This window comes from Elephas maximus, chromosome 16 (genome assembly GCF_024166365.1).
Source record: "Elephas maximus indicus isolate mEleMax1 chromosome 16, mEleMax1 primary haplotype, whole genome shotgun sequence".
Lineage (NCBI taxonomy): Eukaryota > Metazoa > Chordata > Mammalia > Proboscidea > Elephantidae > Elephas > Elephas maximus.
In genome coordinates this window covers 67,184,575-67,207,387 of record NC_064834.1, presented here as the reverse complement: position 1 = coordinate 67,207,387, position 22,813 = coordinate 67,184,575, and the positions used below count along the sequence as shown (strand labels likewise).

The following is a 22,813-nucleotide window of genomic DNA, read 5'->3' as shown; positions in this document are numbered from 1 at the left end:
TATCATATATTACCTACTGAAATGGCTGAACATTGACCAATTCTTTTTGGTACGGTGACTCTGTGTAGTCCTTCCATTTTCCTTTGATATTTCCTGCATCATTCAATACTCTGCCCATAGAATCTTTCAATACTGCAACTTGAGGCTTGAATTTTTTCTTCAGTTCTTTCAGCTTGAGAATTGTCAACCTTCTTGCTTTTTGTTTTTCTAACTTTATGGCATAGTAGTTAAGTGCTACAGCTGCTAACCAACAGGTCTGTAGTTCGAACCCACCAGGCACTCCTTGGAAACTCTATCGGGCAGTTCTACTCTGTTCTACAGGGTCGCTATGAGTCGGAATCGACTCAATGGCAGTGGATTTGGTTTGTGTTTGGTATATCTTTGCACATTTCATTATAATACTTTACTTTGTCTTCTCGGGCCGCCCTGTGAAATCTTCTGTTAAGCTCTTTTTTTTTTTTTTTTTTAATTGTGCTTTAGGTGAAAGATGACAGAGCAAATTAGTTTCTCATTAAACAATTAAAACACAAATTATTTTGTGACATTGGTTGCTAACCACATGAGGTGTCAGCACTCTCCCCTTCTCTACCCCAGGTTCTTCATTTCTATTCCTCCAGTTTTCCTGTCCCTTCCTGCCTTCTTGTCTTTGCTTTTGGGCTGGTGTTTCCATTTAGCCTTGTATACATGGTTGGACTGTGCAGCACATTCCTCACATGTGTTTTATAGACCTGTCTAATCTTTGGCTGAAGGGTGAGCCTCTGGAGTGATTTCAGTTCTGGGTTAAAAGGGTCTCTGGGGGCCATACTCTGGAGGTTTCTCCAGTCTGCCAGGCCAGTAAGTCTGGTCTTTTTTTTTTTTTTTGCGAGTTTGAATTTTTTTCTACATTCTTCTCCCTCTCTGTCTGAGACCCTCTATTGTGATCCCTGTGAGAGCATTTGGTGGTGGTAGCCAGGCACCACCTATTTGTTCTGGGCTCAGTCTGGTGCAGGCTGTGGTAGTTGTGGTCCATTAGTCCTTTGGACTAATCTTTCCCTTATGTCTTTGGGTTTCTTCATTTTGTTTTGCTCCAAATGGAATGGAACCAGCACATATATCTTAGATGACCATTCACAGGCTTTTAAGACCGCAGACGCTAACTACCACAATCAGATGTAGAACATTTCTTTTATAAACTATGTTATGCCAACTGACCCCGCACATCTGCCAGTTTGTCATACTGTGGTGGCATGAACGTTGCTGTGATGCTGGAAGCTATGCCATCAGTATTTCAAGTTGAAATTGGAGACAATTAGAACAAGCCCACCAGAGCCAAAGTATGACCTTGAGCATATTCCACCTGAATTTAGAAACCATCTCAAGAATAGATTTGATGCATTAAACACTAATGTCTGAAGACAAGATGAGTTGTGGAATGACATCAAGGACACCATACATGAAGAAAGCAAGAGGTCATTAAAAGAAAGGAAAGAAAGAAAAGACTAAAATGGATGTCACAAGATACTCTGAAACTTGCTCTTGAATGCAGAGTAACTAAAGCAGAAGGAAGAAATGACGAAGTAAAAGAGCTGAACAGAAGATTTCAAAGGGCAGCTCAAAAAGACAAAATGAAGTATTATAATGACATGTGCAAAGACCTTGAGTTAGAAAACCAAAAGAGAAGAACACGCTTGGCATTTCTCATGCTGAAAGAATTGAAGAGAAAATTCAAGCCTTGAGCTGCAATATTGAAGGATTCCATGGGGGAAAATATTAAACAATGCAGGAAGCATCAAACGAAGATGGAAGGAATACACAGAGTTACTGTAACAAAAAAAAATTGGTTGACATTCAAGCTTTTCAGGAGGTAGCATATGATCAAGAACTGACGGTACTGAAAGAAGAAGTCCAAGCTGCGCCAAAGGCATTGGCAAAAAACAAGGCTTCAGGAATGAAAGAATACCAGTTGAAATGTTTCAACACAGGAATGGAACAGGGCACTGTCCTAGGAGGGTCGCTAAAAGTTGGAAGCAACTAAATGGCACCTAACAACAACAACAACATGCCAATTGAGCTAGATGTCCCCTGAGACCATGGTCCCAGCACTCAGCCCGGTAACACAGTTCCTCAGAGAGGTTGGCTGCGTCTATGAAGCTTCTATGCCTTTGCCTTGGTTAAGTTGCGCTGACTTCCCTTTAGTATTGTGTGCTGTCTTACCCTTCACCAAAGTTGCCCCTTATCAACTACTATCTAGTTAGTGTTTTTCTCTTCCCACCCCTCCCTTCCCTTGTAACCATCAAAGATTGTTTCTTTCTGTGTTTAAACCTTTTCTAGAGTTTTTATAATAGTGGTCTCATACAGTATTTGTCCTTTTGTGATTGGCTATTTCACTCAGCATAATGCCCTGAAGATTCATCCATGTTGTGAGATGTTTCACAGATTCATCATTGTTTTTATTGTTTTGTAGTATTCCACTGTGTGAATGTATCATAGTTTGTTTATCCATTCATCTGTTGATGGACACTTAAGTTGTTTCCATCTTTTTGCTATTGTGAATAGTGTTGCAATGAACACGGTTGTACATATGTCTATTCGTGTGATGGCTCTTATTTCTCTAGGATATATTCCTAGGAGTATGATTGCTGGATCATATGGTATTTCTATTTCTAGCTTTTTAAGGAAACACCATATTGTTTTCCAAAATAGTTGTACCATTTTGCATTCCCACCAGCAGTGAATAAGAGTTCCAATCTCCCCATAGTCTCTTCAACATTTGTTATTTTGTGTTTTCTAGATTAGTGCCAGTAATGTCTGGGTGAGATGGTATCTCATTGTAGTTTTGATTTGCATTATTCCAATGGCTAGTGATCGCTAGCATATCCTCATTTGTCTGTTAGCCACCTGAATGTCTTCTTTGATGAAGTGTCTGCTCATATCCTTCACTCATGTTTTAAAAATTTATTTATTGTGCTTTAAATGAAAGTTTACAAATCAAGTCAGTTTCTCATACAAAAACTTATACACACATTGGTATGTACTCCTAGCTGCTCTCCCCCCTAGTGAGACAGCACACTCCTCCCCTCCACCCTGTATTCCCCATGTCCATTCAACCAGCCCTTATCCCCCTCTGCCTTCTCATCTCACCTCCAGACAAGAGTTGCCCACGTAGTCTTATGTGTCTTCTTGAGCCAAGAAGCTCACTCCTCAGCAGTATTGTTTTCTTATTATCCAGTCCAATCCCTGTCTGAAGAATTGGCTTCAGGAATGGTTCCAGTCTTGGGCTAACAAAGGGTCTGGGGACCATGACCTCTGGGTTCCCTCTAGTCTCAGTCAGACCATTAAGTCTGGTCTTTTTTTTTTTTTTCATTTTTTAATAGACTAGTCTGGTCTTTTTAAGAGAATTTGAGGTCTGCAACCCACTGTTCTCCTGCTCCATCAGGGATTCTCTGTTGTGTTCCCTGTCAGGGCAGTCATCGGTGGTAGCCTATACCATCTAGTTCTTCCAGTCTCAGGCTGATGTAGTCTCTGGTTTATGTGATCCTTTCTGTCTCTTGGACTCATCTTTACCATATGTCTTTGGTGTTCTTCATTCTCCTTTGCTCCAGGTTGGTTGAGATCTACTGATGCATCTTAGATGGCAGCTTGCTAGCATTTAAGACCCGAGACACCACTCACCAAAGTGACACCCATTTTTTAATTGGATTATTTGTCTTTTTTTGTAGAGGTGCTGAATCTTTGTATAGATTTTAGGGATTAGAACTTTGTAAGATATTCATAGCCCAATTTTTTTCACAGCTTGTAGGCTCTCTTTTTACTCTTGGTGATGTCTTTTGATGCACGTAAGTGTTTAATTATTGGAAGATACCAGTTATCTAGCTTATCTTCTGGTGCTTGTGTATTGTTAGTCATGGTTTGTATTCTATTTATGCCAGAATTGACTCAATGGCACCTAATAACAACAACAACAGTGTTGACTCTATTTTTTCTTCCATGATCTTTACTTTTTTTGGTTTTATATTTAGGTCTCTGATCCATTTGGAATTAGTTTTTATGTATGGCGTGAGATATGGGTCCTGTTTCATTTTTTTACAGATGGATATCCAGTTTTGCCAGCACCATTTGTTTAAAAGGCTGTCTTTCCCCCCACTTAATGGACTTTGGTCCTTTGTCAAAGATCAGCTGAACTTACCTGGATGAATTTGCATCTGGGTTCTCAATTCTGTTTCATTGGCCAATGTGTCTGTTGTTGTACCAGTACCAGGCTGTTTTGACTTTCCTTGGACTGTGGCCTGTACCACCTTTTACCTTACAAGAGATAAAAGAAAAGGAAAGCAAGCAGAGAGTAGGGACCCTATACCACCAAGAAAGATGTACCAGGAGCAAAGACTGTCCTTTGGACCTGGGATTCCTGCTCAGAGAAACTCCTAGTCCAGGAGAAGATTGATGGGAAGGACCTTCCTCCAGGGCTGACAGAGAGAGAAAGCCTTCTCCTGGAACTGACACCCTGAATTTGGACTTCTAGCCTATTAGGCTATGAGAAAATAAATTTCTCTTTGGTAAAGCCATCCATTTGTGCTATTTCTGTTATAGTAGCACTAGATGACTAAAACAGAATTTGGTACCAAGAGAGTGGGGTGCTTCTCAAACAGATACCTTAATATGAGGAAGGGGTTTTGAAACTGTGAATGGATAGAAGACTCAGAAGGAAATGAGGAGAACTGTTAACACTAAGGAAGGCACAGATGGTGAGAAACAGCAGCAGAGGACTGGCTTCAGCAGCAAATCAGCAGCTGTAGAACAGGGAGACTGGCACCAGACAGTGCTGGAGCCAAGCCACAGAGCAAGAGAGCTGAATGCCTGTGCACAGAAGGCTTCCTGGTGGAACGGGGTGCCTCCAGGCACTTATCAGTGGAGCTACGGAGCTTTGCAACACTTGCCCCAGCAGGGCAGATGCAGGCAAGAGGCTGGAGGGCCGAGACGCCAAGAAACCAGAAAGCAGAAGCTGAAAAGACAAGGAACACAGGAACCCAATCTGCCTCAGTCTCAAAAGTTATGGCCATGACCTCTGAGGTTTCAAAAGGTGGTGTCATGGCCTCTGGTGTTTCTAAGGGTGGGTCTGTCACTCAGATAGACTAGGAGAATGGTGCGCCTAAAGCCAAGTGTCTTAGTCATCTAATGCTGCTGTAACAGAAATACCACAAGTGGATGGATTTAACAAAGAGAAATTTATTCTCTCACATTCTAGTAGGTTACAAGTCCAAATTCAGGGTGTCAGCTCCAGCGGAAGGCTTTCTCTCTCTGTTGGCTCCAGAGGAAGATTCCTTGTCACCAATATTCCCCTGATTGAGAAGCTTCTCAGGCGCAGGGACCCCAGGTCCAAAGGTTGTGCTCTGCTCCTCGTGATGCTTTCTTGGTGGAATGAGGTCCCCAGTCTCTCTGCTCGCTTCTTTCTTTTATATCTCAAGAGATTGCCTCAAGACACAATCCAAACTTGTAGGTTGAGTCCTGCCTCACTAACACAACTGCCACCCATCCTCCCTCATTAACATCATGGAGGCAGGATTTACTACATACGGGAAAATCACACAATACTTGGAATCATGGCCCAGCCAAATTGATAGACACATTTTTGGGGGGATATAATTCAATCCATGACACCAAGTGAGCAGAGTTGCTGTCCCAGTGGGCCTGGAAGGCGGAGTTGAAGCCCAGGGCCAAGGGATAACAACTCAGAATCCAGAGAGTATGGTCAATACCTAGAGTCTGGAGGCAGGGCCATTGTGTAAATGGTCTTAGAGAGCAGAGAATTATTTTCAAGCCTTGGGGGCTAATGTAATGCGTTCTGCTAACTTGCTTGGTGCCTGTTATCCTGTCTTTCCTTCCAGTTTCTCCCACTTGTAATAGAAATGTCTGGCTTATGCCTGTTCTGCCATTGTACTTTGCAAGCAGATAACTTGTATTCTAGATTTCACAGATGAATAGGAATTTTTGAATTTTAGACTTGGAGTTGCTTTAAGACTTTAGCTATGACGTGATGGGATGAATATGTCTTATGTGTAGCAAGGACATGAATTTTGGGGAGGTCAAAGAGTGGAATGTCATGGATTGAATTGTGTCCCCTAAAAATATGTGTCAACTTGGTTAGACCATGATTCTCAATATTATGTTGTTGTCTTCCATTTTGTGATTGTAATTTTATGTTAAAGAGCATTAGGGTGGGACTGTAACACCCTTACTAAGGTCACATCCCTGATCCAATGTAAAGGGAGTTTCCCTGGAGTGTGGCCTGTACTACCTTTTATCCTACAAAAGATAAAAGGAAAGGGAAGCAAGCAGAGAGTGAGGATCTCGTACCACCAAGAAAGAAGTACTGGGAGCAGGGCATGTCCTTTGGATCTGGGGTTCCTGCTTGGAGAAGCTCCTAGTCCAGGGAAAGATTAACGAGAAGGACCTTCCTCCAGAGCCAACAGAGAGAGAAAGACTTCCCCTGGAGCTGACACCCTGAATTTGGACTTCCAGCCTGCAGGACTGTGAGAAAATAAATTTCTCTTTGTTAAAGCCATCCACTTGTGGTATTTCTGTTATAGCACACTAGATGACTAAGACAGTATTGTTTTCCTGATTTTCTTTTCCTGGTTCTCTTTATTGGTGTATAGGAATCCAACTGATTTTTGTATATTTATCTTATAAACTGCTACTCTGGTGAATCTTTCTGTTAGTTCCATTAGTTTTCTTTTGGAGTCTTTAGGATTCTGTATGTATCATGTTGGAAACCCTGGTGGTGTAGTGGTTAAGAACTACAGCTGACAACCAAAAATTTGACAGTTTGAATCCACCAGGTGCTCCTTGGAAACCCTATGGGGCAATTCTACACTGTCCTATAGGGTCACTATGAGTCAAAATCAACTCAACAACAATGGGTGTGGTTTTTCTGGTTTTATGTATAGTATCATATCATCCACAAATAGGGATAGTTTTAATTCTTTTCCATTTTGGGTGCACTTTATTTCTTTTTCTTGTCTTATTGCTCTAGCTAGGACTTCCAGCACGATGTTAAATAAGAGAGATGATGAAGGCTATCCTTGTCTTGTCCCTTGTCTTAGTCATCTAGTGCTGCTGTAACAGAAATACCACAAATGGATGGTTTTAACAAAGAGAAACTTATTATCTCACAGTCTAGTAGGCTACAAGTCCCAATTCAGGGCACTAGCTCCAAGAGGAAGGCTTTCTCTTTCTGTCTTCTGGAGGAAGGTCCTTGTCATCAATCTTCCCTTGGTCTGAGAGCATCTCAGCACAGAAATCTTGGGTCCAAAGGGTGCGCTCTGCTTCTGTCACTGCTTTCTTGGTGGTATGAGGTCTCCCTGTCTCTCTGCTTGCTTCTCTCTTTTACATCTCAGAGATTGCTTTAAAAAGAATTGCTTTAAGACACTATCTGATCTTGTATATCTCATCCATATAACTGCCACTAATCCATCGCATTTCATTGTAGTGGCAGGATTTACAACACATAGGGAAATCACATAAAATGGTGGTCAATCACACAATACTGGGACTCATGGCCCAGCTAAGTTGACAGATACTTTGGGAAGACACAATTCAATCCATGACATCCCTGTTTACAGTGGGAATGTTTTCAGCCTCTTTCCATTGAGAATGATGTCAGCTGTTGGTTTTGTATAGATGCCTTTTATTGTGTTGAGGAATTTCCCTTCTATTCCTAAATTACTAAAAAAAAAAAAAAAATTTTTTTTTCTTTTATTAGGAGTGGGTGTTTGACTTTCTCAAATGCCTTTTTGTGTCGATTGAGATGATCATGCAATTCTTTTCTTCTGTTTTATTTATGTGGTGGATTACATTGCTTGATTTCCTAATGTTGAACATCCTTGCATACCTGGTGTCTTAGTTATCTATTACAGCTATAACAGAAATACCACAAGCGGATTGTTTTAACAAAGAGAAATTTATTCTCTCACAGTCTAGTAGGATAGAAGTCTGAATTCAGGGTGCCAGCTTCAGGGGAACGCGTTCTCTCTGTGTCAGCTCTGGAGAAAGGTCCTTGTCATCAATCTTCTCCAGTCGAGGAACTTCTCAGCATAGGGATTCTGGGTCCAAAGGATGTGCTATTCTTCTGACTCTTTTTTCTTGGTGATATGCAGTCTCCATGTCTCACTGCTCACTTCTCTCTTTTATATCTCAAAAGAGATTGGCTTAAGACTCAACCTAATCTTGTAGATTGAGTCCTGCCTCTTTAATATAACTGCCTGTAATTCTGCCTCATTAGCGTCATACAGGTAGGATTTACAACACATAGGAAAATCAAATCAGATAACAAAATGGTGGACAATCTCACAATACTGGGAATCATGGCCTAGCCAAGTGGACAGATATTTTTTGGGGTCACAGTTCAATCCATGACACCTGGCAAGAACCCCACTTGGTCAGGGTGTATTTTTATGTGATGCTGAATTTTATTGGCTAGAATTTTGCTGAGAATTTTTGCATTTTTATTCATGAGAGATATTGGTCTGTAATTTTCTTTTTTGTGGTGTCTTTGTCTGGTTTTGGTATCTGGGTTATACTGGCTTCATAGAAATGACTCAGAAGTATCCCTTCCTTTTTTGTGTTCTGAAACAGTTTGAGTAGCAGTGGTGTGACCTCTTCTCTGAATGTTTGGTAGAATTCTCCAGTTATGCCATCTGGGCCAGGACTTTTTTGTTGTTGGGAGTTTTTTTTTTTTTTTTTTTTTCATTACATTTTCAATCTCTTCTCTTGTTAGGGTCTGTTCAGATTTTCAACCTCAGTTTGTGTTAGTTTAGGTAGGTAGTGTGTTTCTTGAAATTTATGCATTTCCTCTAAGTTTTCATATTTGATGGAGTACAGTTTTTCATAGTAATCTGTTATGATCTTTTTTATTTCAGTCAGGTCTGTTGTAATGTCCCAGGTTCAATTTTTATTTGGGTTATTTCCTTCTCTTGTTTTGACAATTTGGCCAATGGTTTGTCGATTTTGTTGATCCTTTCAAAGAACCAACTTTTGGTTTTGTTGATTCTATTGTTTTTCTATTTTCTCTTTCATTTATTTCTGCTCTGGTCTTTATTATTTCCTTTCTTCTGGTGGCTGTGGACTTCTTTTGCTGTTCTCTATTTGTTTGAGTTATAATGCTAACATTTTTATTTTTTGATGTGTGCATCTATTGCTATAAATTGACCTCAAGCACTGCTTAGCTGTGTCCCAATTCTTATTTGACCCTAGGAATTTTTTTATTCCATCTTTGAATTCTTCTATTACCCAGTGGTTTTTAACCAAGGTTTTATTCAGTTTCTATGTTTTCAATTTTTTTCTTGCTCTTCCTATTATTAATTTCTACTTTTATGGCATTGTGATCAGAGAAGATGCTGTGTGTTATCTCAACGTTTTGGGTTTTGTTGAAGATTGCTTTGTGGCCTAAGATATGGTCTATTCTGGAGAATGTTCTATATGTGTTGGAAAAGAATTTATACTTTGCTGCTGTTGGGTGAAATGTTCTATACATATCTATGAGGTCAAATTGGTTGATCGTGCCCTTTAGATCTTTTGTATCTTTGTTGAGTTTCTTTCTAGATGTTCTGTCCTCTACCGAGAGTGGTGTGTTGAAGTCTCCTACTATTATGGTGGAACTGTCAATTTCTCTTTTCAGTGCTGTTAGAGTTTGTTTTATGTATTTTGGAACCCTGTCGTTGGGTGCAAAGATATTTATTATGGTTATGTCATTATGGTGGATTGTCCTTTTAGTTATTTTATAATGCCATCCCTTATCTTTGCCTTAAAGTCTATTTTATCTGGGATTAGTATTACCACTCCTGCTTTTTTGGTTGCTGTTTGCTTGATGTATTTTTTCCCATCCTTTGATTTTTAATTTATGTCTTTGTTTCTAAGGTGTGTCTCTTGTAGACAGCATATTGATGGATCTTTTTTTTTTTTTAATCCATTCTGTCACTCTCTGTCTTTTTATGGGTGCATTTAAGCCATTTACATTCAATGTGACTATCAATAAGTGTGAGTTTATTACTGTCATTTTGCAGTGCTTTCTTCGTCTTTTTGTGTGTGTGTGTGTGTGGTGTTGATTTTTACTTGTTCCTCTTACTCTCCTGTGCTAAGTTCCTTTTGTTTGTGGAATTTCTTTTCATTTCTGTAGAATTTGTGTTTACTGAGGCTTTATGTTTTTCTTCTTTATTTTGATGAGTAGGTTTAACTTTTTGTGGATACCTTGAAATTTACCCCTATCTTCCTAAGTTTGAACCAGTCTTTTATTACTTGATATCTCCTTAACTTCCTCTCCCTTTGAAAATTCTGTACCAATACTGTTCATTCCCCCTTTTATTGTTTTGACAATTACAGATTGACCTTTCTGGTTCCCTGTTGTAAATCTTTTAGCTTTGTTTTATCCTTGAGAGTTCATTACCTAGGATAGTATCTGGCTGATGCTGTCCTGTGTCCTAGATTCAGATTGTTGTCGGTTCTCTAAATGAAGGACAAAAAGAAAAAAAAAAATTTTTTTTACCCTTTAATAATTCTTGTAAGTTTGCTTTGGTTTTTACATATTCCCTTAATTTCTGTTTATCTGGAAATGTCCTAATTTCACCATCATATTTGAATGAGAGTTTTGCAGGATATATTATTCTTTCTTGGCCATTTCTTTCTTTTGAGGTTTCAATATGTCATACTGTTGCCTTCGTTCCTGCATGGTTTCTGCCAATGATTTGGAGTTTAATCTTACTGCTTCTTCTTTGTTTGTGACTTTTCATTTTTCTCGAGCTGCTCTCAAGATTCTTCCTTTGTCTTTGGTTTTGGAGAGCATGATTAAGATATGTCTTGGTGGCTTTCTTTTGGGATCTATCCTATGTGAGTTTCATTGAGATTCTGGGATGGACAGCTTTTCATCTTTCATGATGTTAGGGAAGTTTTCTGTCAGCAAATCTTCAGTGATCCTTTCTATGTTTTCCATTTTCTCCCCCTGTTCTTGAATTCCAATCACATGCAAAATCCTTGCCTTTGATTGTATCCCACATAGTTCTTAGATTTACTTCATTCTTTTCTCTGATTTTTCCTCAAACAAAGTGGTACCAATGGATTTATCTTCAATTTTGCTGATCCTGTCTTCCATTGTTTTAATTTGCACCTAAAACCTTCTATGGAGTTGTCCATTTCTGAAATTTTGTTGATTTTTAATATTTCTAATTGCTGTTTTCGTATGATTTCTAATTGTTTATTTTGACATTTTGTTCTTGTATTACTTTCCTGAATTCTTCCATTGCTTTGTCTGTGTTTTCCCTGACTTCGTCTATTTTTTCCTTAGTTTTGTCTGTGTTTTCTTTGCTCTCTTTCCTAATCTCTTGGAGGCCCCTGGATATTAGGCTTTTGAATTCCCTATCATGTAGCTTCAATGCTTTTTATTCTACCAGAAGGTCATTTGGTGTCTTATTTTGGCCACTTACTGGAGCCATTCTGTCCTGTTTTTTATGTTTTGATGTTGTCTTCTGTCTCTGAGACATTCAGGAATTATTTTCTTTTTGTTTATTGATTGTAGATTTGTTTCATCCTCTTTTTTTTTTGTTTTATTTGATTATGTCTGGGTGGGTGGGTTGGGTGTGTTTTGTTGCTTGCTTGTCTGTGGGCACAATAGTTATGACCTTGCCCAGGTGGGTAGGGCCTGTCGCTCAGCTACTGTGCAGCAGGGCAAGTACAGTGGGGGGAAGAGGGGTGGGGATGGGTCCTTTGTCTGCAGCATGAACCAGGGCCAGCAGGACAGGTCTGGGTTGGCACAGTGGGGTGGGGTTGGAGGTCCAGAGGTTCACCTTGGTCTCACATGGGGGCATGGTGCTTGGTGGGGCAAGGCCAGGGAATGACACAAGGCAGAGTCCAGGCATCCAGAGATCTGTGCCAATTCTGTCACGGGCATAGCACTTGGTGGGGTGGGGCTGGGGCAGCACGGGGCAGGGTCCAGAGGTCTGGGAGTCTGTTGTGGTCCTGCTCGGGGGTGTAGCACTTGGTGGAGCACATCTGGGGGGCAGCGCAGGGCAGAGTCTGGGGGTCTGGAGATCTGCACCTGTGCTGTTTGGGGATATGGCACTCAGCAGGCAGTGCAGAGTGGCAAGAGGGAAGGGAGAGGATGTGATGAGTGGAGCTAGGTGGGAGGGAGAAAGAAAAAAAGAAAAGAGAGAAACAAAAGCAAAAAATAAAAAAATGTCAGTGCAGTGGAAGAGGGTGGGAGCAGACCTGGAGAGGCTGTGTGCACTGGCTCTCTAGCTGAGTAGTGCAGCACAGCCCATCGAGAAGGGGTGGCGGTGACATATGTGGTTAGGTGGGTGGGAGAAACAAAAGGAAGGAAGAGAAAGAGAGAGAAAACAAAACAAAAAGAATATGGCACTGAGGGAACTGGTCGTTGGGGGAAGAGCAGAACCAAGGCGGTGGCGAGCTTGTGTCTCTCTTGCTGGGCAGTTCAGCACAGCCCATCAGTAAGGGGCATATGCAATGCAAGGGGCTAGTTGGAAGGGAGAAGTAAAAGGAAGAAATTGAAACAGAAACAAACAAACAAAAACATATATGGCATTGAGAGAGCTGGCCAGTAGGGGTGGGGCAGAGCCCAGGATGGCAGCATACTGGTGTCTCCCCAGCCGAGCAACAGTGGCCCATTGGAAAGCAGTGGAGGCAGTGTACAGGGCAGAAGGATGAGGGGTTGGAAAGTGTGTATCTCTGGTTACTGGGTGCTCTGTACTCCTGTTGGGAGCTCTGAGAAGTTGCCTTCCCATACTCCCTATCCAGGGTCACTGTTGGCTGTGTTCCAAGATTGCAAAGCCACCATGTTAGCTGGTAGGAGACCTCCACTCTGTAGCTCTCTTCATTCTCTGTTCTCTGTCATTTTCTTCTTCCACTCAGGGCTGGACCTAGTGCTTTATCCCTTCATTTGATGCTTAGAGTTCCAGAATTAACGTTTGTATCTGTTTTATTTAGTTTTTTGGGTCTTTGCTACAGAGGGACAGCATGGTGCTTCTGTCTGTAGAGCCATGTTGGCTCAACCTTCCAGATTATTTACATTTTTGTTGCAGAGGTGTTGGATTTTCTCATAGATTTTAGAGATTAGACCTTTGTCGACTATGTCATAGCCAAAATTTTTTTTTCCCAGTCTGTAGGTTCTCTTTTCACTCTTTTGGTGAAGCTCTTTGATGAGCATAAATGTTTAATTTTTAGAAGATTCCAATTATCTAGTTTATCTTCTGGTGTTTGTGTATTGTTAGGTATGGTTTGTATTGTATTTGTGTTGTATATTAGGGTCTCTAGCCCCTCTTTTTTTTCTTCCATGGTCTTTGTAGTTCTTGTTTTTATATTTGATCCATTTTGAATTAGCTTTTGTGTGTGGTGTGAGGTATGGGTCTTGTTTCATTTTTTACAGAAGGACATTCAGTTTTGCCAGTACTATTTGTTAAAGACTGTCTTTTCCCCATTTAATGGACTTTGGGCCTTTGTCAAAGATCAGGTGGCCATAAACCAAACCCAAACCCAAACCCAAAGCCACTGAGTCGGTTCCAGCTCATAGCGACCCTATACGACAGAGTAGAACTGCTCTATAGAGTTTCCAAGGAGTGCCTGGTGGATTCAAACTGCCAACCTTTTGGTTAGCAGAGGTAGCTCTTAACCACTACAGCACCAGGGTTTCCATAGGTGGCTGTAGGTGGATAAATTTACATCTGAGTTCTCAATTCTATTCTATTGGTCAATGAGTCTGTCACTGTACCAGTACCAGGCTGTTTTGACTACTGTAGCTGTATAGGAGGTTTTGAGGTCAGGTAGTGCAAGGCCTCCTACTTTGCTCTTCTTCAAAAATGCTTTATTTATCTAGGGCCTCTTTCCTTTCTATATAATTCTTCTAACTCATCAAAGAATTCTGTTGGTATTTGGATAGAGATTGCATTGTATTTGTAGGTTACTTTGGGTAGGATTGACATTTTCACAACGTTGAGTCTACCCATTGATGAGCATGGTATGTTTTTCCATTTATATAGGTCTTTTATGGTATCTTGCAGTAGTGTTTTGTATTTCCCTTTATATAGGTCTTTTATATCCCTGGTTAGGTTTATTCCTAAGTATTTTGTTTTTTTAGGGGCTATTATGTTGCTTTCCTGATTTCCTTTTCATAGTTCTCTTTATTGGTGTGTAGGAATCCAACTGCTTTTTGCAATCTGCTCTTTCACTTCGTCATTTCTTCCATTTCTTTTAGCTACTCTACATTCAAGAGCAAGTTTCAGAGTCTCTTCTGACATCCTTTTTGGTCTTTTCTTTCTTTGCTATCTTTTTTAATGACCTTTTGCTTTCTTCAAGTATGATGTCATCCCACAACTTGTCTGGTTTTTGGTCATTAGTTTTCAATACATCAAATCTATTCTTGAGATGGTCTCTAAATTCAGGCGGGTTATATTCAAGGTCATACTTTGGCTCCAATGGACTTAATTTTCAGCTTCAACTTTAACTTGCATGTGAACAATTGATGGTCTTTTCTGCAGTCGGCCTCTGGCCTTGTTCTGACTGATTATATAGAGCTTCTCTATCATCTCTTTCCACAGATGTAGTCAATTTGATTCCTTCATATTTATCCAGGGAGGTTCATGTATATAGTCGCCATTTATGTTGTTGACAAAAGATATTTGTAATGAATAAGTCATTGGTCTTACAAAATTCTATCATGAGATCTCCAGAGTCTTTTCTGTCACCAAGGCCATATTTTCCAACTACTGATACTTCTTATTTGTTTCCAATTTTCCCATTCCAAACATCAGTAATTATCAATCCATCTTGATTTCATATTTGATCAATTTCAGACTGCAGACGTCGGTAAAAATTTTCAGTTTCTTCATCTTTGGCATTTGTGGTTGGTGGGTAAATTAGAATAATAGTCATTTTAACTGGTTTTCCTTGTAGGCGTATGAATATCACTGACACCATTGTACTTCAGGATAGATCTTGAAATGTTCTTTTTGATGATGAATGTGACACCATTCCTCTTCAATTTGTCATTCCCATCATAGTAGACCATATGATTATCTGATTCAAAATGGCCAATACTAGTCCATTTCTGATCACTAATGCCTAGGATATAGATCTTTTTGCAATCCATTTCATTTTTGACAACTTCCAATTTTCCTTGATTCATACTTCATACATTCCAATGTTCCAATTATTAATGGATGTTTGCAGCTGTTTCTTCTCATCTTAAGTAGTGCCATGAATACTATGAATAGCTAGATTAGGGAGGAAAGGAAAACACACTAACATTCAAAATAAAATGAGTGCAGGGAAGCCAATGAGACTGATATAATTATTACTTACTCAGTTTTGGTAATCCAAAGATGAAATGACAGAAACAAAGGAGTGGCCCAGTTAAATGGAGATCTTTAGGTATTACCTAAGTCAGTACCTGTTTGTCTTAGCTATCTAGTGGTGCTATAACAGAAATACAACAAGTGGACGGCTTTAACAAAGAGAAGTTTATTTTCTCAGAGTAAAGTAGGCTAAAAGTCCAAATTCAGGGTGTCAGCTCTAGGGGAAGGCTTCCTCTCTCTGTCAGCCTTCTCATCAATGTTCCCCCAGACTAGGAGCTTCTTCATGTAGGGACCCTGGGTCCAAAGGACACACTCTGCTCCCAGCACTGCTTTCTTGGGTATGGGGTCCCCAACTCTCTGATAGCTTCCCTTTCCTTTTATCTCTTGAAAGATAAAAGGTGGTGCAGGCTACACCCCAGGGAAACTCCCTTTACATTGGATCTGGGATGCGACCTGGTAGAGGGGTGTTACAATCCCACCCTAATCCTCTTTAACATAAAATTACAACCACAAAATGGAGGACAAACACAGAATACTAGGAATCACGGCCTAACGAAGTTAATACACACATTTTTGGGGGGACATTTGCAATCCATGACATTTAGATTAGGGAGAAAAGGCAACAATATTAACATTAAAAATAAAACGAGTGCAGGCAAACTAATGAGACTGATATCATTATTACTTAATCAGTTTTGGCAATTGAAAGATGAAATGACAGAAACAAAGGAGTGGCCCTGTTAATTAGCTGGTGATCTTTTAGGTATGACCTAAGTCAGCACCTGTTATATGACACATTATATAGGTGTGATTGAACTGTAGGTCAGCAATGAAATAAAGGAAGTAAAGAAAGGAGATAACATTTATTAGGCATGTTTACCTATCAGTAACCGTGCTAGATGTTACACATACATTACCCCATTTTGTTCTCACAACTGCCCTACAAAATTGATACTTACTCCAATTTTTATTCAGTGAGGAAGGTGAAGTTCTAAGAGGTTACATAAATTATCTCCAAGATAATTATGACAGCTGGCTAGGATTTGAACCTAGTATGAACTGCAATCACTTCAATGTCTTGCAAAAGACTTTTCAAATTTTTGATCCTCCCACAGCTCTGCTACATTTACTTTTCCTGGTTCCTGGTTCTTGAAACACATCCTTATCTTCTTCTTGTTTTATGCCATCAAGTCAACCCTACTGGACAGTGTAGAACTACCCCATAGGATTTCCTAGGCTGTAATCTTTATGGGGACAGATTGCCAGGTCTTTTCTCTTGTGGAAATAACCTGTTTCTCACCTATTTCTATTACTTCTCTGGCTCCAATGCTGGTGAGTCTTTCTTTTTCTTTTCTTATTCTTCACATACAGTTACTCCCCAAGATTCTCCTCCTTTCTCTATGCTCCATGGATTCCTAGATATTTTCACACTTGGCAATACCATGCCCCCTTTTGACTTCACCTTTTGTCTATATGTCAGAAACTTCCCTTCATCTTCTTTTCAAAGCTTCCAGCCCAGCATTACCACTGTGGATGTTTTTACTTGCAAATAATAAAATGTGGGTGTTTCATCCAGATTATAAAGTCATCATATTTGAAGCCTAAGCACTTCTTTTCTCTCCAAAGGGTCTTCTTCGTGCCTTCCTCATTCGTATTATTGCAGTTGTTATTGTTTGAGTCACCTGAGCTGGAAATGTCCCCATCACCTCTGACGCTCCCAAGGTCACTGCCTCCCACATTCAATAAGTCATGTTGGTTCTCCCTTTAGGGTGTCTCCCTTATTCATTTCCTCCGGTCAAAATTCCTTCTCAAGATCTTTTCTCTTACCTGAAATATTGCTGCTGTCCCAGGTTTCTGTATCCCCAATCATGCATCCTAGACATTACATACATCTTAAATCACCTCTGATCATGTTCTCCTCAAACAACTCTATTGAGTGAAGCTCAAACTATTTCAACTTAAGGCAAAGACCTTCATGTCCTCTCCTAGGTCTACCTTCTGAGTCATAATCCCATTCCCCTTCACACACCCATCACTCCTCTTCTACCTTCTGAGCTTTTGTTTAAGCTGTTCCTTCTCCTGTGGAGGTCCTTCTCCACAGTTCTGTGTACGTCTGAGTCCTTCTCATAATTTAAGGCCCAGTTTAACGTAACAATCTCTTTCCTGGATTTTTTTTTTTTTTCTGATTCCTCTCAGTCATACAAGATTTCTCCAGTTTCTGAATACCCACCACATTTTTTATTACTTACTTTTTTAAAAATACTTTTTCATCTCCATTACTAAATAGTAAGCTTGAAGTCCAGGAGTATATATGTGTATGCTTGTTATAATACCTGATGAATACAGGTTTTCTTTCTAAAACACAGGTCTGATCATTTCATTCTACTATTTTGTCTCTGAGATAAAATTCAAACTCATAAAGATGTCATGCATGGCCTTCCTCAAACTGACCCCAGTCCTCCTTTCCCTGTGCTTTTCTTCCCCAGCCCTCTCAAAGTGCCCGTCAAGCTGAACCACACAGGGCACTGCAAACAAGCTAGCTGTGCCTATGCCTCTGTTCCTCCTTCTTGCTAGTCTCACCACGATTTCCCTCCCTCTCCTCCACCAGGTAAAATCCTAATCCTCCATCCAGATCCAGCTCAAATATTACCTACTCTGTGAAATCATCTCCAGCCCCTACATTGGAAATTTTCACTCCTTACTCCAGGCTCCCCCTACACCTTGGAGAAAACCCTAATTCTGCATTATTATTAGTTGCATGTTGGACTGTGCCACCTGACCGCCTCTTCAATATTAAGGAAATCAATGCCTCATAGTCATGTTCTTGTTTTCCAGTGCCAGATAAGAGGCCTGCCACATGGCAGGCACTCAGTACTTCTTGAACAAGTACTCCAACACATGAAGGAATGAGTGAAAAAAACTAAAAAAGTTTAAATAAAAGAATGAAGAGACCTAACTAAATATTAATTTATCTTGAGTTGATTAAGCATATAAAAAATCTGAAATTTTTTTGTGGATTAAAACTCCTAAAATTAGAATCTTTGGCAAATCATGGGGAAGAAAACAACCCCACACATTTATTCATTTCATTCTTCATGTTTTCTAGTACATCCAGGCTCAAAGATTAAAAAAAAAAAAATCAATTTCAGGCCAGGTTCCTTTTCTCTGAAATCCAAGGATCACTATTATATATCATCTCCTCTACATACTAAAAACAAATTCCTGAGTGGTACAAATGGTTAAGCACTTGACTCCTAGATGCAAAGCTGCCAGTTCAAATCCACCCAGTAGCACCTCAGGAGACAGGCCTGAAGATTTGCTTCCAAAAGGTCACAACTTTGAAAACTCTATGGAGCAGCTCTACTGTTCTCACATGGGGTCACTATGAATTGGAATCAACTCCACAGCAACTAACAATATATACTAAAAAAGGTATATGTGTACCACTACCCTGTCAGTTTGTTTTGTCTGTCAGCTTGTTGTACTGTGTTGGCTTGTATGTTGCTGTGATACTAGAAGTTATGCCACTGGTATTTCAAATACCAGTCACTCATGATAAACTGGTTTCAGCAGAGCTTTCAGACAAAAATAGACTAGGAAAAAAAGGCCTGGTGACCTACTTCCAAAATGAGCCAATGAAAACACTATGGATCATAACAGAATATTCTCAAATATAGTGCTGAAAGATAAGCCCCGTAGGTTGGAAGGCACTCCAAATACACAGTGGGCACAATGGACTCAAATTGGGCAATGTCTCATTGTATTGTATATTGGGTTGCCATGAGTTGGGATCAACTTGATAGAAACTAACAACAACAGCCCTAATATGACATATATATATATATTCCCATAATAAATAATGCCAGGAATTCAACTTTGGTGACTGCTAGACCTCTATAAAGGACACTGGGTTATTTCCTTAACTACTTATTTGCGCATCTATATTTAAAAAATATGACTAGTTTCCATCTTAGTGAATTTAAATTTTCTGAGAAAAAGATGACTTAGAGGTAATCTGAGACCAACTGAATTTTCTCTTTTCACACGAGAGCCAACAACACATAGGCTGCTATAGACAAAATGACATGCTACTCAGAACCCACAAAAACAAACCCATTGCCATCAAGTTGAATCTAACTCATAGCAACCCTATAGGACAGAGTAGAACTGCCCTATCTGGCTTCCAAGGAGTGCCTGGTGGATTCGAACTGCTGACCATTTGGTTAGCAGCTTTATGTTTAACCACTGTGCCACCATGGCTCTGACATGCTACTAGTTGACACTTACTTCATACTTATTTTTAAGCTCTTTATGAATACCAGTTGCTGTCGAGTTGAGTTCGACCCACAGTGACCCCATGTGTGTCAGAGCAGAACTGTGCTCCATAGGATTTTCGATGGCTGATTTTTTGGAAGTAAATCACCAGGACTTTCTCCAACGTGCCTCAGGGTGGACTCGAAACTTTAACCTTTTGGTTAGCAGCTAAGCATGATAATAATTTGTGCCACCCAAGGACTCCTTAAACTCTTTAGCATGATAAATCACAAAACACATTTTAATCAAAGCACTCTGGCAGATTTTATATTTACATTTTATATGGCAGGACATGATACGGAAAAGACAACTCAATTTGATATCTGAAGAGAGCAGTGTGAGAAGGACACTATTCTAGAAATAAAGGGTCTTGGGCTTTACTTTTGATACTGCCACTAGCAGAAGCCTTGGTGGTGCAATGGTTAAGTGCTTTGCTGTTAACCCACCAGCCACTCTGTGGGAGGAGAGACCTGGCTACCTACTCCCGTAAAGATTTCAGCCTAGGAAAACTTATGAAGCAGTTCTACTCTGTCCCATAGAGTTGCTACTAATTAGCTATGACCTAGGACAATACCCCCTAAGTCTTAGCTTTCTTGACTGTAAAATGAGAAGTTGAACTTTCTGATATGTCCTTTGTGGTTCTAAAACAGTACATGCTTTGAATTTTAATGGTCACATGCATAGGCATTTGAGTAAGCTCTTCTTCTGGGAGGAGCCCTGGAGGCACAGTGGTTAACTGCTTGGCTGCTAACAGAAAGGTAAGTAGTTTGAACCCACCATTGGCTCCTTAGGAGGAAAAGACCCAGCAATCTGCTCCTGTGAAGATTACAGTCTAGAAAACCCTATGAGGCAGTTCTATTCTGTCCTGTAGGGTCACTATGAGTTGGAATTGACTTGATGGCAATGGGTTTTGGGTTTGGTTCTTCTTGAGCAGCAGGGAGGGAGGGGAGGGAACTTGACCAATTTGGCTTCCTCTCTGAGAATGTTGCTGGCTCTATAACCACAAAATCATCCTAAAATGCAATTATTTCTTGCCACCTAGGCTGACTCAGTGTTTATCATAGCTGGTGGCTCTTGGCACCACCCAGGAAGGGCTCCTCTCTTGGAGCAGGAAATCATTGGGCAATTTTAGGAATGGAGAGTGACTTGAACTTCAACTAAAATAACCAAAGAATTGATGTGTCTTGATGTGTCAAAGGATTGATTTACAGCCAATCAAATCTGAGACCTTGCAGTGGCATGATGGGGAAATGGACTACCACCCATTTATTTCAAAACGACAGAAACTGAGATCAGCTTTTTTTTTTTCCTACGTAGAAAGGAATAATGAAAGCGATAACAAGACGCTAAATACCTTTAAGCTCCACCTTAGTGGAAGAAGATGCACCCTAAGGCTGGGGGACTCCTAGGAAAGGAAAGACCAGTTCGCATAAGGTAAAAGGCTCAAAGTAAGGAGAAATCTAGTAAGTCCAGTGCCCCCAAATTGGAACTCATTAATTGATTACTTCAGTAATATATTTGAGAATGTTATTTTGGGGAAGACGGGGATTTAAATATTGATTTTGCCCTCGAGGAGATTACGACCTAGTAGAAGTCTTACAGCACATACATAAAGAACTCTAAAACTAGATAGAAGGCAAAATTTATGAACTGAGTAGCAAGGTAACAAATCCAATGTCATTGCAATGTTCAAGGAGAGGCTGCATGACTATTTGGGGTGACGTAAGGGAGAGTCATACATCCGGTAAAATGTTAAAAAGAACCTGACCTTCAAGATCTCTTCCAACAAATGCTTTGTGGTTTTATTAAGACTATCACTACAGTGAGGATTTTAAAAATCCAGGCTTGTATGCTTTCCTGTTCCATTCACGTCTCAGATGTTTTCTCCTTCAGAAATGTCTCTATTATATATTATCACGATGCAACATTAGTTCTTAGAACAATCATTCTTAATTTTACTGAAAACACGTGAAAGAATTGAATCAAAAAAACCCAACAGAGCATATTTAAAATGATTTCTAAAAGACAGATATGAACTTTTTTTTCAATATAATCATGACGGATTTTTTTTTAAAAGAAAAATTTAATTATTTTATATAATACAAATCAAAAAGGGTGGGGCTAATAAATAAGCTTACATACATCTTTAATTTCCATTCACTCTTCTTACTATTTCAGCTTTAAGATTAATTGTTCAGAACCTTATTTCACAGTCACTCAACTTTTATTGACTTCAATACTGACAGACTTGGTATAAGTTATAAAGTCTTATGTGGCATGATATATAATTAAAATACTTTGTCTCATAACATGTATTAATAGGTGCATGTCAGAGAATGCCAATTCACCTCTGAGAAGGATGTAAACCCATATTAATTAATTTATTGTAGAAAAGCCTACCGGGGCCATTAACCACAGTCAATTGGGCCCTGGTGGGGAGCTCTGCAGATGGCCCTCTCTACCTTGATGTGACTTCTTATAGCAGTAACCTCGTATCTAGCTAGCCTACTGGGTCAATTTTTCACAATGTAAAGCTGCTGGGTCGGACTGAAATGAAAAGAAGAAAAAAAAAGCATTAGTAGAAATATTCTTTCCTGGAACTACACACTAGCAACTTTGATCAGCACTTGGAATAGTCCCAAAATTTCTCCACCAGTCTCCACCAGTGCTTAAGCTCATCCATTTATGTAGGATTTCAAAGAGTAATTTCATTTCTAAATTCTTATGGTAAGGAAGCCTCTCAAAGTATTCCCAGACACTCATATGTAAGTTCAGTTGAACACAGAGTTATAAATACGTAAAGAAATAATTGTAAAATGGATGGGTAAACAAACCTGACGTGGTCCTCGTGGAATGTCAGATGGGTGCTCAGTAGAGCCACCTGGGACAGGGCATTGGCTGGATCAGAGCCAGCCAGGAGCTGGTCCATTGTTACAGATCAGGAAACTTTAACTTTCAGAATGTCCAAGGGTGATAAGGTTCCTGTGGCTGATTTAGGCACCCAAACTAACAAGAGGCTGCTACGTAAAGTAGGAAGCAAACAACATATAGAGAAAAACTTCACATCTGAGGAGACAAGATGCTCTGGAGCCTGTTAATTATGGTCTCCTTCTCAAGCCAGATCAATCATGTTCTTGCAGCTTGGTGAGCACAGCATCTGATCAAGGAGA

General features: G+C 39.9%; 1 protein-coding gene across 1 annotated transcript in view; it reads right to left on the bottom strand.

Annotated features, from left to right (window-relative positions):
* The window catches only part of PNLIPRP3 (pancreatic lipase related protein 3), an 82,625-nt gene extending 60,053 nt beyond the window's left edge, over positions 1-22,572 (bottom strand). Inside the window, exons 1-2 of the mRNA XM_049855102.1 lie at positions 22,478-22,572; positions 11,681-12,015 (exon numbers count right to left, since the gene is read on the bottom strand). Of these exons, the coding sequence (XP_049711059.1) occupies positions 11,681-12,015; positions 22,478-22,572 (430 nt within the window). The remainder of the gene's footprint in view (positions 1-11,680; positions 12,016-22,477) is intronic.
* Positions 22,573-22,813: the final 241 nt, after the last annotated feature.